This window comes from Eptesicus fuscus, chromosome 10 (assembly GCF_027574615.1).
Source record: "Eptesicus fuscus isolate TK198812 chromosome 10, DD_ASM_mEF_20220401, whole genome shotgun sequence".
NCBI classification, from domain to species: Eukaryota; Metazoa; Chordata; class Mammalia; order Chiroptera; family Vespertilionidae; genus Eptesicus; species Eptesicus fuscus.
The window spans coordinates 59,398,166-59,417,421 of NC_072482.1; the positions used below are offsets into that span (position 1 = coordinate 59,398,166).

General features: G+C 43.0%; 1 protein-coding gene across 1 annotated transcript in view; it reads left to right on the forward strand.

The window, feature by feature from the left end:
• Positions 1-4,601: 4,601 nt before the first annotated feature.
• The window catches only part of SOBP (sine oculis binding protein homolog), a 140,511-nt gene continuing 125,856 nt past the window's right edge, over positions 4,602-19,256 (forward strand). Inside the window, exons 1-2 of the mRNA XM_054722094.1 lie at positions 4,602-4,697; positions 17,846-17,984. Coding sequence (XP_054578069.1) covers positions 4,602-4,697; positions 17,846-17,984 — 235 coding nt within the window. The remainder of the gene's footprint in view (positions 4,698-17,845; positions 17,985-19,256) is intronic.

Consider the following 19,256-nt stretch of genomic DNA (forward strand, 5'->3'; position numbering starts at 1 on the left):
GCCCTTAATGCGTGTTTGTTGAATAAAGGAATGAATAAATCATGAATCCCAATTGAGAATCTGATGACAGATCCAAACCCATTCCTTGGGGAAAAATGCTCTTAGTGTTTTATATATGATTTCAGGAGGTTTCAAAGCCCTGCAAGCTTATATAGGGGTTTAAACCCTGATTGTAGCTATCCTGTTTCATAATGTTCTTTCTGAAATTGATTTTGAATGTTGTTCTTTGAAATTAGACATGAGTATAAACTTTAAAAGCATGTTTTAGGTGCAATACAACAAACCACAAGCCAATCATTCCTCACTGGTTTTGAATAAAATAGATCCCCGATATTTACATTAATTGATCCTAATGATCATATTTCATTGAATCAGGATGACTTTGTGGTATAAATGTTAATTGCTTACCCATATCCAGCTCTCCTCTCCTTTGGGAAAATTGGAAGGATTAAGCTTCCCAGCCTCCCTATCCATTGGGCACAGCCATATGACTTACTCTAGGATTGGAGACAGAAGTGACGTCACAGACAGGATGGCGCATTTAGTTGCTGGTGTGAGATTCTCCAGGGCTCTACCTTCTCCTATAGTAGTGACTGCAGAAGAACATGGTGGTATGGAGGTGCAATGCCATGCCATCACATGAAGGATCCCTGCTCTGGAGAGTTACACAGCAGGCTTTGTGGGAACAAGGATTAGAAACCTTTGTTGTTTTGAGTCCCTGAGATTTTCTGATGATTTGCTTTTACAATATAACCTGACATAACCAAAATATACCACTGGTTGGAAAATATACTATTATTTTATACTATTGAGGGAAAAGAAGCTGTCATTTATAATTGTAAGAATTCATTATAAGAAGCATCATAGTCTCTGAGATGTTAAAATATGAAAGATGTGAACCTGTAATAAAATACAGATTGTTAAAATGAATTCATTAAAACCGATTAGCATAGTGTCAAAAATTCCAAATCTAGAGTTGGACAGAAAGATGGGTTCAAATCTCAATACTTACTAGCTTGTGACTTAGTAACTTAGCCTTTGTAAACCTTATTTTCTTCATATGTGAAGCTGTTTCTTAGGATTCTGTGAATATTAAATGAGATAATGTATAATGAGTTCAGCATAGTAATTATTCCACATATTTTAGTCACATGTTTGGTTGGATCACAAAACATTTAAGATCAACATTAATTTCAAACCACATACAGGAAAATCTCTTTGTAAGAGAGAGAAACAGAGAGAGAGAGAGAGAGAGAGAGAGAGAGAATGAGAATGAGCGAGCTAGTGGGGAGTCTAATGGTAAATCATAGTAGCAAAAGAGTAGCTCTTCTGAGATATGTATGAATGTTCTTATCCACATAATGTTACACTCTTACAGACACTATGATGTTATATAGGGAACATTATTGGCCTTATGGTATGTCCAAATTCATAAACCAACACTTTTTATAATTGATTTCATCTACAGTATATTTGAAGAAACCTACACCTTGTCACTAACAGGGTATAACAATCATTAGTTCTGAAGTTCATTCTAGACTAAAAGTTTCCTCACATATACTTTATGAGCTTTCATTCTGTCACTGAAGATATGCATTGTGGATTCTAACACAATGTTCTCACATCAGTTTTCTGGAGGATATATGCCTGTGAAGGAACAGGTGGCTGATTGATATCATTTTTTTTTTAAATTAAATGCCTGAAACATTGCAGAGTAAGTACTTTTCTTTAAAGGAAGTATAGCTGCCTCTAAATATAACTCTGGGCCACAGTTCACCTTTTCTGTTTATTTTATTCTTAACTTGTGAAACTGTATCTTAGGACATGGGGTATATAACTTGTTATTTGATATGAGCTGAACAACAGTGAATCAATTGTAATGGTTCTGGCACCAAAGGAAATGGAGGGGACTTAAATATGTTTCCAGAAGACAAAAAAGCTTCTCTTTGTGTACAATTTACAACGCATGCTGCAATTTTAGAATATTCAAAAGTCCACAAAAAGTTTTCTCACTACTTCTCATTAAAGACCAAGAGGACAAAACAGAGAAAACAAACTCATTCCAACCCACATATTATTTATCAGATTTTTTTTTGATGAAATTCAGACTGAAAACCACGAAAGACCTCCCTGTCTTCTCTCCCTTCCGGTCACAGCATTAGGAAGGTATTCCTCACTGGGAAATGCACCCCCTCTCACACACGTGTGTCCAGGAAGGGGCTGGGGGTGGAGCAGTGTTGGTGCAAACAGGCTTGGCCTCCGCCAGCGTCCTTGGGCTCGGGTCGTCTTAGGCTCGCTGTGGGCAACAGCAGGCTTTGAGGCCGGGCCAGAGGGCTTGGCTCACCACCTGTGCAGACCTGGGTACGTTCTCGGAAGCTCCTGGAAAAATCTGTGCTAGGGAATGCTGTACCGCGGAGCGCTCCCTAAAATCTCATCAATCCTAGGCTCCTGGCTTTTCGGGTCCTGGATAACCGCCCCAGGATTTTTAACATTTCTCCTGGGAAGAGTTTCTCGCCGACCCGGGACCCCGAAGTACACACCCCAATATCTCTGATTTGACGTTTAAGAAACAAAAGAATGCTAAGATGCAAATTAGGCAAAGTAACACCCAGAACGACGAGCCTCGTTTGACAGGCCAACAACTGAGATTTTTAATGGAAAGCTACCACATATCCCCCACAACGAATTCATTCTATCCTTTAAGGTAAAAATAATGTGTAATTTTAAGTCCCACCACTGTCATAAGAAACACTCCACAGTAACAAGCCGTGGAACAATGGACACCCCCCACATCGCATTGTCAGGTAACTACGAAGTGTCGCGGCGAGGGACAGCGAAGCCCCGGAACGTAGGCGTGTCCTCCGCAGCGTGTAGGGGGTTCGGGGCTGCGCGTCTCCCCGAAGCCCCATCGAACCGTTCCTGCCCACGCCTCAACCCAGAGAGGGACACGCGCAATCCAGGCTTGGCCCTAGCGGGCCGAGGAGGGGGCGCGTGGGCGCAGAAGGAGAGCGAGGCTCGGAGGAGCGGATGCGCGAAGAGAAGTCCAGAGGAGAGAGCGCAACCGGGCGGAGTGGGGAGGACCCGCCGGGGCGTGGCGCGGGCGTCCCGGCTCCCGGAGAGCTCGCGGTCCTACGAGGGTCCCTGAGCTCACAGAAGTGCGCAATTTTGGGGGTTAAACCCAGGGCACCGGGACAGGGTAAAGCTGAGACAAGTGCGCGCGCGCACACACACACACACACACACACACAGACACACACACACACACACACACACACACACACACACAGACACACACACACACACACACACGCACACACGAGGGAAAAGAAGAAAAAGGAAAAGAGGCTGAATGCCCAGGTGTCCTACTCCTGAGTGGTTGGTTCATTGAGAGGCAAAAGCTTTCTTGCAATCGCGACCGTGGCCCGCGTCGCGTTGGGGACCAGCCGAGCAGGGTGCAGGACCTCTCCAAAGGGACCTCCAGCCTCCACGTGCCCCGAGGGTGCCCTAAGGTCCCCCCCGCCCCAGGGGGATCCTCTCTTCTGGCAGCTGTGGGGAGGTCAGGGCTGTGGGTTCCTGCCCCGGGGCCCCGGCCCCGCCACGGGAGGCGGCAAGCTCCGTCGGCCTTGCCCCGGGTTAGGAAGGCGGGTCGCTGGCATGGCGACCTCAGGACCCCACGCCCTCCCACCGCTCAACCTCCTCCCTTCACCCCCATTCATTTTTTTTTTTTTTTCCTCCGCAGCTTCTGGTACGGCCACCCCACCCACCGCACGGAGCTTAGGGGAACGCCCGGGGTCCAAGCAGGCCCGGGGGTCGTCGCGCAGAGGTAGCGGCCGCGAGGGGCGCCGCGGGGGAGCCGGGCGGCGGGGAGCAGCCCCCGGAGCCGCGCGGCCGCGGCGGACACAGCGGCGGTGGAAGCCACGCCCGCTCGGGAGCTGGGGGCTGTCCTAGGCCCCCCACCTTCCCCTCCCTCCGCCCCTCCCTGCCCTGCTCCCTCCCTCCCTCCCTCCCTCCCCGCTCCGCACGCCGGCCCCCCGGCCCGCCCCCCGGCTCGGCTCGCGGGAGGCTCCGGGCTCCGGGGCTGGCGCGCTCTCCCGGGCGCACACACATCCACGCACGCACACCCCGAGCAGCTCTCTCCGCGCCCGGCCCCCGTCCCCCCTCGCCCATGCCGACGGACAGAGCGACGGAAGATGGCTGACGACTCCACGGGGCACCGAGGATGCAGCCCGGCGGCGGCGGCGGCGGCCGGAGCGGCGGCGGGAGCGGCGGCGGCAGGGGCAGCGGCGGCGTTGGCGGCGGCGGCGGCGGCAGCGGGAGCAGGAGCGGCGGCGGCGGCATCCCCGAGACTCCTCGAGCCCCCTTCCCCTCTGACAGCCTCTGACGTCCTCCGCCGCTAGGAGAGACCCCGCTTCCCCGGCGCCTGCCTTCCCTCCCCCGCCCAGCCCAGCCCCGCCGACACCGCTACCTCCGCCAGCGTTGCCACCATCAGCACCACCTCCACCTCCACCACCACCACCGCCGCCGCCGCCGCCGCCACCGCCACCGCCACCGCCGGCGGCGGCAGCAGCCATTTCATCTCCGCAGAAACCAGACACAAAAACATGGCAGAAATGGAGAAAGAAGGGAGACCTCCGGAAAATAAAAGGAGCAGGAAGCCGGCTCACCCCGTGAAGAGGGAGATCAACGAGGAAATGAAGGTATTTTTTGGACGTCGGGGCCGGAGAGGCCGAGCTCTTTCTTCCGCCCGCCCCCATCGGGCCGCGGTGTGGATGTGGGGGTGCAGGGGAGCGCTTGTCAGTTTCGGCAGGATGCCCCGAACGCCTCGGCCGCTCCTCCAGGTGCACAGCGGAGGCCAACTCGCGGGCTGCATCCTCCGGGGCTTGCCGGCCTCCGGTCTGATGGGGGTGGGGGCGGCCGGGGAACCACAGACCGTTGAACCGTGTCAACCCCAGGCCGGGGCCGGCGCGCTGTAGGGGGAGGCGGCCGGCGGCCCCAGTGGCGGCGGTTCGCGGCCAAGAGGCTTTCCCAGGCGGCGGTGCAGTTTTCTCCGCTTCTCGGTCCCTCCAAAGTTGGCAGCTGCCGGGCCGAGGCACCCGGGAGCGCTCGGTTCCCCCGTCTCCCCGGCTCGTCCCCCCCCCGCGCCACGCGACCCCCCGCTTCCCCCCCAAGGAGCCGGCGGGGCGGCGTAAAGGGGCTGTCAGTGCCAGGGAGAGTCGCGGCCCGGGCGGCGCGGGTCTGGGTACCGTTCTGACGTCCGGCTCGCCTCGCCCGCCCCGGCCCGCTCCCCTCTCCCGGCTGCCTCCGCCTCGCTCCCGCGCCTTTGCACGCTTCGCTTCGCTTCCCGGGGAAGCAGCCGCTGGCCAGCCCCGCGGGAAGGTAGCTGTCGGAGGGGCGGCCTGCGGAGAGCCCCTGCCCATTGTTCGCCCAGGCCGTCCCCGGGTCCGCTCGGCGAGGCCGGGCTCCCCGCCAGGCCAGCGGTGCTCCAGAGGTGGCGAGCGCAGCCGCCTGGTGCTCCAGCTGTTCCCGTCGGAGCGATTGCACCGGAGCGAGCACCGCTCAGCCTCCAGACCCTCCTCGGCCCCCCCCCCCCCACCCCCTTATTTTCTATGAAGTTGCAGCTTTTGCCCGGCGAGGGGTTTATTCCGTGATTACAGGAGCCTCTCCTGCTTTGAAAAAGAATATTTTATTTACTTATTTTTTCTTTGAGTTACACACAAGGAGCAGATTTGGGGGGACCTTAGTTTTCATCCTGCAGCTGTCTTAGGTCTCCATCTTCTGCATAGAATCCTTAACACTGCCAACTGGCTTGGTCAGGCTGGTTAAGTTTGTGTTTAAAAGACAAACTGAATGAAAGCGGCACGCAACTGAGTTGAATTGATCGCATTTTGATGTTTTCTTCCTTAGAACAAACATATTCTATGAGAGTGCCTTGCATGAAGCCCACGCTTAGAGAGGGACACATGGGTAATATATCCTATATGTGCACCCCCGGGAAATTTCCATACAATCCAGATTTTGAACTTAAGGCTCTTATTTTCTGGGTGAGGGACTTAGTGCGTGGAAGTATGAGGTACAGCTTCAGTCCTAAGAGAGTTAAGGAAGATTTGCTTTGGAAATCAGTGCCATTCTTTGGGATGGAAACCACCATTGATTCCAATCATAGTTTAAAAAAGAGAAAGAGAGAGAGAGAGAGGAGAGAGAGAGAGAGAGAGAGAGACCAGTAGGAGTTGTTGTCCTCCAAAGGGGCTGGAATTCAAACAATCTACAATAACCATTCTTCCTCACTTACCCTTCCTGCGTTTCCAGATCACTTTTCCATTTCATTTTAAATTGGGGGTGGAGGAAGAGGAGAGAGGTGAAGTAACCAGGAAATCAGTGTGCACTGGCCCTTTAAAACACTGCCTAATGTGATCTATATGGATGGCAGCTTTTAAGTTTCATAGGTTCTAGAATTACAAATTAGCTAATTTTAATCAAAACATGTGAAATGTTATCCCGGCTGGATATAAAGGCTGACTGTGCTCGATGCTTGGGGCTCGCGTTGTTGACTTTGGCTGCGGGTGCACTCCGTGGTTTGGGAGATAGTTGTCCTTCTACAGTATAACAGATGTTTGTCTGAACTGGTGAGGAAGAAACAAAAACAACATTGTGTGAAGGGAAAAATTACACAGTTTTTAGCCAATGCTACAGGACTAAGTATAGAATTAACCTCTGTGCACAGAATTTCCTTTTTGAAAACGTTATTTTTCTTTTAAATCCCCACCTCCTATTTGAAGTTTTAATCCTTATTGTTTCAACCTATAGTAGCAGTAAATGAAAAGTTTCAGCCAGCCAATAGTTCAGTTGCCTGTAGCATGGTGTTTTCTCTCCGGTTTGGAACAATGTGTCAGAGACCCCTGGCCGAAATCTCCAGTCATGTCAAAGCACACCACGCCGGGGAGTCATGAAATCCCATTCCTAGTGGAATTGTTCAGTAGGCACTCCTCTAATATAATAGCATGAAAAGTCCTCATTTTAAAAGTGATTTTTTTCAAACACAAAAGGTGAAAGGGTTATTTCGAACTCATTAAAATGGTTCCGTTTTTAAGAGTAATAACCATATCAATAAAACCCATCCCCAACCTCAGGGCGCTGTTACCCCTCCATCTAAAGTGTAGAGGAACATAACAAGTTGGTTGCCCTGTATAAAAATATGTGCAACAAAATGTCACCGAGAGCACAATGTGGCCTTGTGCAGCTTCATATCGGTGCCGCTGGAGCTGCCTGGCTGTGTTTGCCTTCATCTGAACGGCTTTCATCTGGACCAGTGTAAACTAAGCCCTGGTAAGTAATCACTGCCCGGCAGAAAGAAAGGAATGTATACAGCTAGCACGGCCTAAGCTGTAAAAACGGAAACTTGAGCCCCCACCAGGATCACATATCAAGGCTTGAAGGTAGGGGAAATGAAAGGGGGAAAGAGGAGAGAGCGAATGGAAAAGTCAGCCTGGGAAGTGGAGGATCAGGAGGAGGCCCCCCTTAGGGAGATTTGGCTCAGGGATTAGGGAGTTTTATCATGGTGTACAGTGACCTACTCAGGTTTCAACACTGGTTGGATCAAGTTGCCTCTCTGCAAGCTGAAAGAAAAAGGACTGGTGTGTATGTGATTTTTTTTTTCCCCCTTCGGTAATAGAAAGGACATTGGTACAAGTGTCTATTTTAAGTACAGCCAATGCAGGGCACTGAGAATGAGCAACAAAATTACCTCCTCATAGAGACTTCCTTCAAGGTTCCCTAACTGAGATAGTCACAAATTTATTTGAAAACGGCTGGGGAAGACAGACTGGCTGAGGTTTAGCTGACACCAGTAATGGCATTGGGGATTGTCTTCATGTGGCTGGGAGCTAATATTGGTTGCTGTTTCACTAGATCAGATATTGAGTTACATTTTCCTTATCACTGGTTTAATGTACATGGCAGTTGTAACAAATTTAAATTTGATACAATATAATTTTGTGTGTGAGAAGTACATGACTTGGCATAGCTAGCTTATAGTGTAACTTTAGTGACAATATCTTCAAGCAGAAATGTTTGTCTCATTATGACCTTTACAATGACTCTTTTATCTTTCCTTTTCTTCTTCCTCCCTTCCTCCTGGGTTTTTTAATTGATTAAAAAGACTCATTACTTTACTATACGTGCAATTAGTATGCCTTATTTAATTAGTGGCCAACAAAGGAAATTTGAAAAAAATGTAATCTATATTTTGACTACTTTTGGTTTCAGAATTGAATATTGTGATTGTATCTAATGTAATATGTCTTCGTTATGCTGTCAACTCATGAGTATCATAATAAATGCATGTTAGGAGGGAATTCTGACATATGGAAGGGTTAATTTGTTTTGGGAGTTCATCCAGAGCATGGTCGTTGTAATATAAAAACTAGTTTGTATTATTGGATGTGTAAATGCGTATAGATGCGTAAGTGTAAGCAGAGTTCACTTAAAGGTATGTATTTTGTGCACATAGGTCTTAGGGAACATGATCAGTGGTTATCAAACAGTAATGCAACTAGAAAATCTATACTATGAGTAAAGATAATGAGTTGGATTTTTACCTTTTAAAACTCTTTGGCAAAACCAACATGATTAGATCAAGCACTCTGCCCTGGGAACTTGCCTAAACAAACCATAATTAATGCATTTACAATGCTTGGCTACTTTGTCAATTGCTAAACTACAAGATAATCTGTGTTAAATGTCTAGGGTCTTCTTTTTTGCTGAAGAAGTTTTCTGTCTACAAATATTCTCAGTAAGTAATTTGTACCTAAAATTATGCGTCAGTCCTGATGCCTACAGTTAGAGTCAGTCACATCTGTTAGAGTTTAGTAGTAAACTCGCCACAAGATTTTCTAGTTTGGTTTCTGATGGTCTCCATTTGGCATTAAAAATGAACTGTGTCAGTTGCGTAGATGATAAAACAAGTTGCAGAGCTGAGCTGGTGAGTGCGGTGAGATGAATAGCTTGGCTTTATAAAAATAAAAGGGAGAAATCAGAGTATGGATTAGAAAAGTTAGCATGGGTTGAAATCCGTTCATTATTAAAACATGTATATTTTAGGTTTTGCTGTTGAAACGCCATCCTGGTGTCAGACCCGGTAAGTCTCAGGAACCTAGAAAGTGGGCTCAGGACCAGATCCCACTGGGGCATTCACAAATGATGTCACACCTCTCCGCCTCAGGTGTGCCATGTGGCAGGACTGGGGACTAATGTCAGTCGAGACATTAGACCCCAGTCCTTGCCCCTTGGGAGCTGGAATAGGATGTTCCCGAGCCCACCAGCCCTGTTCTCGGCATTGCTTTCCGTCTTCTAGCTCAGTGCTCCAGTCCTAAGCCCCTGGGAGATGGTCCCAGAAGGGCACGAGAGCTGTGAATTCTGCTCTGTTCAACTGGAGGTTTTCTGAAGCGTCTCCATCTGTGAACCTGTGAGTATGATGTGTGGTGAGAGAGATTCTCCAAGCCTTATACAACTCGCAGGTTCCAGAGACGAGGAAATGGAAAGGAACCACTCCACTTCCTCCCAAATCTGAAATAAACATTTGAACTAGAAGAAAATGAGTCTGACAGACTCATTCCCTTCTGCGTTTCCTGCCTCTGTGCTTGCCAAGCACCGCTCTGAGAAGCCAAGCCCTACTCTCCTTGTGTGAAAGACAGACTTACAGAAACCAAGAGGCAACAGAGTTTTTAAAGGAAAGTAAAAAAAACAAAAAACCCAAAAAACAAAAAAACACACAAACCAACAGAGCCTCAAAAAGTGTAAATATCAGTGAGTGCAAGTGACTATCTGACAAAAGGGGAGTTCTAGGGAACTATAATGGCTTGTCAGGGGGACCAGACTTTTTATATCTTCTAAGGAAGAGTTCTTTTTATTAAGTCTTTTTACTTCTTTTGAAAAATATTATTGGAAGTAGTAGAAGGTGGGTCGTATAAAAATCTCTGAAGTCTAAAACTTCCTCTTGCGGGATGGGAAGTCAGCCACAGCTGCACTCTCGAGCTAATAAGATTATTGAATATTTTCCTAAAATGAGAAAAAACTAGAGTACTTTGTTTTTGCTGGTGCCAGTTGAAACATGTAAACAGACATGAAAGCCTGGGGCGAGTGAGATTTTGATGTATTTTAGGATCTGTAGACTGATGGGTGTTAATATCTCTTGTGTAACCAAAGGGCTGTGGAACTCTGTCCTGCTTGAGGACCAGAGGCTTTGGCACAGCCAGGAAAACAATGTAACAGGCCTTGGTGATTTTTAGGGCAGTTCTGAGCTGTGACAGGACACAGCTGCACACAGCTGCACACCTGCCATGCCTGCCACAATATTAGCCCGAGGGCTGCTATTCCCAATTTCACAGCATTTGTTTGACCTTCCTGGGATAAATGATGTCCTGGCCAAAGATTAAAATGTGAGGACATAAGTGTCTGCTCTGTGTTACATGAAGACAGTAAAACAACATGGATTTTATATGTGGAAGCACACAAGTTTGGTTTCATATGCCAGTTACCATATACAACCATCCAATTCAGACTATATCAGTAGGACAACCACACTTTCTCTCCAGGCCTGCTGGAGGCTGGGGTTAGATTCTAGTGTTGTGATATGTCCTCTGCTCGTAAAACTGCATTTGTAATAACTGTGTTGTGGCTGAGAACAATGCTGCGAAGTGACCCAAATGGAGCGCAGTGGCCATCTTCAAAGGATTTCAAGCGAAAATGGTGCAGTTCAGGTAAAACCAGCAGGGCTCAGTGGGTAAAGTCTGCATCAGGAATGCAGACCTGGCTGCTCTTGTTATTTCATGCATGCGAATGACCCTCTAAGGGTCATCTGTGCAGAGTGGCTGGTCCTTAGGATACCATCTGATCTAGTGGGATCATGAATGTGGAACTACTTTGTAATCTCTAATGGGCTCTTCCAATATTTCTTTTCCACTGTTTAAATTTTACCTCCCACCTTCTTGGCAGAACCATAAAATAAAATCCATCCACTTGATCTGTATTAACAGAGATGATTTAGATTCAGCCCTAGACCAGACCTGGGTATAGAGCGAGGTGCTGCCTTCTAATCAAGTTCAATGCCTATTTTCTACAAAAGACATGGTCTCTCTCTTTTGCAGATTCTTTCCCCATCTCCTATTTGAGTCTCAATGAGTGAGTCCAATGATTCTTAATAGAAATCTACCTCAGAAGTTAGTACACATGGAGGTAAAAGGGGAGATAAAATGTTTTCCATAAACAACCATAATTCTATTGTTAATAACCTTAACTAGTGAGATATTCACATTTTTCCCACCTTGTAAAATTGTTCAGGATTGGGGTTTCCTTTTCCTTTGAAAGTATTTCTCATATGCTCCACTTTCTTGGATGATGTATGTCAGAATGTTTTGAAGTTAAGTAATATAGCTGGCAGATCCTCTATTGTCATTAAGATTGTGAATTTGGCTGGCATGGTTGTCTATGAGAAGACTGTTAATTTTTAATTAAAACTATTTTTATTTTTACAAAAATAATACATGGACATGACAGAAATAGTAAAATAAGCAATACAAATAAGTAAAAAAAAAAACACCTATAATTTTCCCACCCAGACACAATTACTGTCAACATTTTGATGTACATCTTTTCATGCCCTTTTCTATGTATAATATATAGTTTCTTTTAAAAAACAAAATAGTCTTATAGTGTACTAACCTTCCTTTTAAAACTGAATATATTGTTAATATTTTTTATGGCAGTAAAAGTTTATCTACAGAATATATTTTACTAATAAAATAGTATTCCATGACTAAGCTGTAATTTATTTAACCAAATTGTTATTGTTTGGCATTATAGTATGCTTCTAAGAAAAATAACACTGAGATAAATGTTCCTGAACATTGCATATTTTCATACTTATTTCCTTAGACTAGGTTCTATAATGACTAGACATAATATTCCTGAATAAGGGGTATGTACATTTTGAAGACTTTTAATGCATAGAGACAAATTACCTTTTTCAAATGTTGTATCAGCTTCAATTCCCAATACTAGGAGAGTGCTCATTAACACTGGCTATTATACATTTTTAATGTGCAAATATTTATTTTTAGAATCAGTTTTAAAAATTTTTGTTTGATCATTTCTCTGCACTTATACATTTTTAAAATATTTGTGAATGCATTCAAATGGATTAGCACATTTCTTGAGTACATTCTAAATGCCAGGCATGGTGCTAGGTGAGGCATAAAATGAAATAAAAGGTTTTTGCCCTCAAGTAACTTTTAGTGTATTTGGGATAGATGACATCTCTTATTAGAACTGAAAGTTGGGCCCTGGCTGGGTGGTTCAGTTGATTGGAATGTTGTCTCCATAACACCAAAAGGTTGTGGGTTCGATTCCTGGTCAGGGCACATACACAAGTTGTGAGTTTGAACCCCCATGGGGATGCCCACAGGAGGCAAGTGAATGATCTAAAAATTGATGAAAACATATCCTCAGGTGAGGATTAAAAATAAAAAGAACTGGAAGTTGGAGGGAAAATGGGAATTATGTTCGTGGGGAGAAGAAGGACATGGCGTTTTCTTTATTTCAATGAGTCATTGGGAGCTCTTTGAAAGCTTTCTGCTCTCTTGGGTAGGATAGGATACAAAGTTGAAAACACATTGACATTCAGTTATGCAAGGCCTGGGATGAAAGAAATCAGTGGTACTTATGTATATTTTAAAATCTGCTTGCTGTTTTAAAAATAAAATCATTAGTCCTTTTGGAAGACCTTGAAATACTTGTGCTTCAGAGGTATTTTGAGAATTTGTAATAATTGTTATTTTCAAAGTGCCTTGAAGCCAACTCTTTATTGGTAAAATGTTCAATTGAAAATCGTTAGATTGAACTTGCAGTACTTCCAGTTGAATAACGACAGTGTCTAATTAATGTCCTGGGGATTCAGTTCTGATAAAAATAAAGTTTGCCAGTATATAAAGAACTCAGAGGAGTGGAGAAATAGTAAAATTTCCTGCCTTTCCACCATCTTTCTGTGATTTTTTTTTTTTTAATTCTAGGAAGAGATTATGCTTTCAGACTAAATGTTAGGGTGTCTTCTTACCTTAGGAGTCCTGGTGGTGAGAGAGAGACTGTAACGGGTGAGGGAGAGGCGTGCAAAGCAATTAGAGTCAGATGTGATGTCAAAAATTGTCAATTGAGAAGGTTAAATTTTAATTATAAAATTTGAGCACCCCCATTTCAACAGTACAAATAATTAAGGAGAGTAGGGCCCAATGATAAAATCTGAAAGTGAAGTTTTAAACAGAGGTCGACGTGCCCTGGCTTGAAAGCTGTATATATGTGATATTGACATCCTATGGGATGAATGCTTTGCAATTCTTTGGTCCAAGAAGGTAGCTCCTTTGGAATTGCTGACACATTGGACCTTACAGAAGTTATAACAGAAAGAGACCTGGTATAAGAACCTGTATTTTCATGCTGATTCTCCTGGGTGATCTCTCATGCCTGTCATTTACCTTCTGGATGCTTTCATTTCTGTTGTAAAATGAGGATGTTACATAGGTTCACCAAAAGTTTATTGTGGAAATCAAATACCTAATTCATAGGGTTATTGAAAGGAACAGGAGACTTTTAAAGGATGTGGAAACACTATAAAGTGCTATAAGAGTGTTAGACATTATCATTATAATTATAGTGACCTATTTTCCAAACCCAAATTGGACCACATGGTATGAGAGAGGATTTTTGTGCCACTTCCAAGGGCGAGAGGCAGTCTGCAAAATGTGATTCAGATGCCAGGATATTGAAATTTCTGGCACATTTTGATGGTTTATGGGAGCAATGATAAAATATCTGAAATAGTGGCTGTTCAGTAAAATTTATGATGTGTGATCACTATAATTATATTTCTTTGCAAAAGGTATTTCATTTCTCATATAAGTAGAAGTTCGTTGGCTTAACAAAATCTCAGAGCCTGGAAAGACTTTCAGAGACTCTACTTCAGTTTCCTATTCTAAGTCTCCAGGGCAAATGGTGGGTGAAGATTAAGGGGGAAGCAAATGTTATAGTCTCCCTTAGTACAGTAGCTTCTCTTACTATTGAACACCCCTACCTCAGAATCTCTGTACTTTAACTGTTAACACCTTTATTTTTCACCTTAAAAAAACACATAACTGACATAGATAGCCTTATGTAGGAAAAGAATAATTCTTTTAATAGAACATTTTTTTAATAAAGGATAACAATACAAAAATGTTGAAAAAATGCCTGTTGGAACTCTCTGGCAGAAGGGCTTAAACCCCTTATGGGCCATAAACATTAAATTCATTTCTCCTAGAATATGTTATGTTTCTTGGATGATAACTACAAAAGTATATTTCATTTCCTTTGGTTTAGCACCATAATGAGTCCACATGATATCTGGCATCAAATTCTACCTAGAAATTAAAAAAATGTTAAGTTATTTATTCCTTGGGGTTCTTTGCTTTCCTTCTTTCTTTATTCTTCTTCTTCTTTTTTTAATAGAGAGAGAGAGAAACATAATTTATTGTTCCACTTACTTATGCATTCATTGGTTGATTTTTGTATATACCCTGAATAGGGATCAAACCCACAACCTTGGCTTATTGGGACGATGCTCTAACCAACCGTAGGACATGTCTTAATTGATTTTTGAGAGAAAGGAAGGGAGGGAGGGAGAGAGAGAGAGGGAGAGAGAGAGAGAGAGAGAGAGAGAGAGAGAGAGAGAGAGAGAGAAAGAGAGAGAGAGAGAGATATGAGAGAGAAACATCAATCGGTTGCCTCCTATACATGCTTGACCCAGGGTCAAACTGGAAACCCAGGTAGGTGCCCTGGGTTTTGAACCCACAACATTTTGGTGTATGGGACAACGCTCCAACCAATTGAGCCACCTGGCCAGGGCAGGGCCGCTTTCTTAATACAGCAGTGTATAAGTCAGAGGTAATAGTCTATTTCTTGTGCTTACACTAAAAGGAAACTTTGGTGTTTGTTTTCCTCTTCTTTCAATGAAAGTCTTGTTCCTCCTGTCACGAAAGGTTTGAGATTTATGGCTTGAGGCTTTATAAACCTTTTGTTTTCTACTTTTGAAATCATATATTGAAACATTAAGGAGTTTATTTTCTTTTCAATGACAAGAAAGGGAATGTTTTAGAGTGTATTTTCACTGATATTTATAGTAACTTGAACATCATGGAATAGATCAAGTTCATATTGATTCATGAAGTGTCTGAGTTTTCAGCACAAACCATAAACTAAGTGATGCAGTTACGATGCCCAAATAATATGAATTTGGTGTTAATAATCCAGTTGAAATTTTAGTTTTTATCTAAATGTGTGGAACTTCTGGATTTCATCCCTGGGATTGGTTCTGAAAGAATGAATGGATTTGCAGCTCAACCAAAACAGACACATCTATATGCTGACTGGGAGGTTGCTCCATGAATTATGCATCTGTAGCCTTTGTGTCACTTCAGAGGTTCGACAGAACTGGAGAGAGAGGTGCCCAGATTAAAATGGTCTAAAAAATTGGATATGGTGGCCAGGAGTTACTTTGCAGAAGATTTTCTGTCTTGGCACGGTTCTCTGAGAGATTGGGGCAGGTAGCCCATAGACCAATAGGATGGCTTGAACTTGGCTTTTAAAACTGTTGAAGTTGTTTTTTTGATGCAAGGTGTAATCCTTATCCTTGGAGATTTCTGCTGCCAGACCACTGATGGAGGACCTCGGTTTGTGTGCTTAGGGACTGTCATTCTTCAGTCCAGGCACTGAGCTCAGTGAAAGAAATTGGGTGTTAGGGGAGACTGATGCCTCATTAAAGAGATCACTTTTGATTGAGCAGAGCGGCATTTAGCTGAGTCCTCCTCAGTGGTATTCCAGAAGTTGCTGAGCTTATTATACATATTGATCATATCATCTTTGTGCATTCATGAAAGGAATGTCTATTTAATGTGGACATGACCAGCCATCAGCGAGAATAAATGCCTCACTAGAGCTTGATATGGATGACTGTTGGCCTCACGGATGGTAACCCTGAATCAATCTGGCTAGATTTTTTTTAATTGCTTGTGCACTGTGCCATCACAGGTTGACCCCGTTGGAGCTCTAAGCTTAAGTGAGTACTAAAGCAAAAAATCTAGCATCCTGTGGGTAGTTTGAAATGCCAGGTTTGTTTTTGTGGAGTCAGTAGTGTAATATCATTTTCTTTTTTTTAATAATGCAACCTCTGCTGAAATCTCATTGTGAAATTTAAGAGAACATGGAACTCACACGTTGAGCCTGTGAGCACTTTGGTTTAATCTGGGTTCTTTGTTTCAGGTATATAAATTATACATCCCAGTGTAATGCAGAAATGACAGCTTCTAGGGAGAATGAGAAATGACTTTGAAAAGATAGAGAAGGTTAGAATATACAGATTTCTAGCTCAGACTAGAAGGCTCAGGCTGCCTTGTCAGATAGAGATGCTTTTAAAAATTCATTCAATAAACATTTATTAAGCTCTTACTCTGTAATGTAGATTCCTTCTTTTTATTTTAATTTTTTCCAGCTTTATTGAGTTATAATTGACACATAACTGTGCAAGTTTAAGGTGTACAGGGGTTGGTTTGATACATTTATGTATTTCAAAATTATTACCACTATAACATTAGCTACTACCTCCATCTGTCACATAGTTTAACATTTCTTTTTGTGGTCAGAACATGTAAGATCTACTCTCTTAGCAACATTCAAGGATGTGATACAGTATTATTAGTTATAATCATTATGCTGTAAATTATATCTCCAAACTTTTAAATCTTATAACTGGAAGTTTGTACCCATTAACCAATATCTCTCTATTTCCCTGGGTAGTGATTCTTTAAGGCCCACACAAACATTAAGATAATTAACAAACAGAGCCTCACATTTTGCTTCTAGATCTAGCAATTGATAAATTCATAAAACATAGTCACCTGATATAAAGGCTTTAAATCTGTCCAGGTAGATTCATTATTTTCACAGTTTGATAGCTATAATAACAACAGCACCTTATATTTAGATATTAATTTATAGCTTAGAAAGTTTTCATACGTTATCCAAAATTTGGGTGGACTGGAAATGTTAAAGTTATTTGGTAATTTTATATTACATGTCAAAAGGCAATCACAGAGCCCTTTGATTTCATGGAGGAAGAATCTGTCACTAATGAAATTGATAAAGCAAATTCTGCATTTATTTTTAAAGAATACTCTTGAAAAGGGAAAGTAAAAAAGGGAAACCCTTGTCACTCAGTGTTACTATTAATAAAATTTTTCTTCATTCATTAAAATAAAGGGAGAACCTTGTAGCCTATTTAGCTTTCTGTGTGGTAGTGTACAATTAAATCATTTCTTTGCTGAGTTCTTGCTTTATCTGAAATGAATTAGAAAGCAATTCTAACTTACATTAATCCGAGCCACAAAAGGTCAATTGGTTGTTTTCATTTTCAAAAAAATTTTTTAGCTGTTTTTGTGCTATACCTTTCAATATTTCTGTATTAGTGTGGTATAGGTATAGACTTTGCAGAGGAAGATGCTAAAATTGTGTTTCTGTTTGTAAGCAAAACTAATACCTTTTCTCTTATTATCTTTAAATTTCAAATGTCTGAAGGCCCATCATAATTTGACGTGTCATCCTGACATTTAAATGCATTACAGTTTTGAATAGGAGTTGAAAAATGAACATGCCCCTAGGGGAGGTGGGTGGAGGCTGGTAGAAAGCGGGTGGTGCAAATGGAATTTGATTTATGCATTCTTTTCAAATAGTTATTGATTATATAAACAAGTAGCTTATGCTTCTCTTTCAGAACTTTGCAGAAAACACCATGAATGAACTCCTTGGCTGGTATGGCTATGATAAGGTTGAATTGAAAGATGGCGAAGATATTGAATTCAGGAGCTACCCTACAGATGGAGAGAGCCGGCAGCACATTTCTGTTCTCAAAGGTAATGACATTTAATGTGCCTGTGTTCATGCCAAGAAGGATTAACTATCTCAACTTGCCAGAATTGAGCTGCTTTGGGACTCATTTTGTTGATTATGCCAATGGTTGATTTACACGCACATCCCCAGTGGTGTTTTCCCATAAGCAGAATTCCACGGAATATAAGAGCACAACATAAAACAAAGGTAGACACAGCTTGATCTCCTTCCAGCAACGGGAGAACTAGCTAGACAAGAGCTAGGGACCTTTAGTGCTCTAGTCCTGCCCACAAATGTATAGAAAGGGCTAATGTTTGCTAACTTCTCCTGGTTTTCTAAGCCCTTTGATATATGAATTGTTGGACACTGGTGCTTTCTGTGACGTGAAATGCTAGATTTAGATTTTCAGATGCAAGAGAGTATCATGGTTACTTTGGTAATTCCCCCAACCTCCCCTTTTGTTGGTAGGAATTCTAAAGAAAAGCCTTATTTCTGTTTCATGTTTGAAGTTTTTACCCTTCCCACCTCCCCAACACCTGTGGGTGGGGTAGGTAGAGGAGTAAGAACGTAGTAGATGGTTGGATCCTGTATTATTCTATAAGAAGTTCCTTAAAGCCCAGCCAAAGAGTGGAAATTAGAGGCTTGACAGAGTTGAATTAACACTGATTCTGCTGGTGGTAGCAGAACCAGATGTCTCATCATGAGGGAGCTTAGGACCATCGGGAGGTGTTGTATGGATACTGAAATTATGAACCTACCGTATTTTCCGGCGTATAAGACGACTGGGTATATAGAAGATTTTCCTGGGTTAAAAAGTTGTCTTATACACCGGAAAATACGGTAAATTTGGAAGAAATGTCCAAGAAAAGAAGAGGAATATGTGAAGAAGCAATTTGAGGAACTTTAATAAAATGTGGGTAAAACTAATTGTGTGTTGTCATTGGCAATTTGATTAGTATTTGCATTGCTTTCCGAGTCTATTGGCATAAACTACCTGTTCATGCATTTTGTTTCCAGTCTCTAAAATAGCACTTTTCCTTCTTATATGCCAAGCCACGAACTATAAATGAGCTGTCCTGCAGGCATGTGGAATTGAATGTACGTGACAAATTTTATGTTAAGCTTGCTATGAAATTGTACACATCATGTTATGGCAATAGTACCAATTTCACTTGTAAATGACAAATACGAGTTATGAGTTCATATTCTATAAACTAATAGCTCATAAAATACTTGGTCTAGGTAATAACCTTTCCCTCTGTGGAACTGTGTACCAGGATATGTGACTAAAGGGA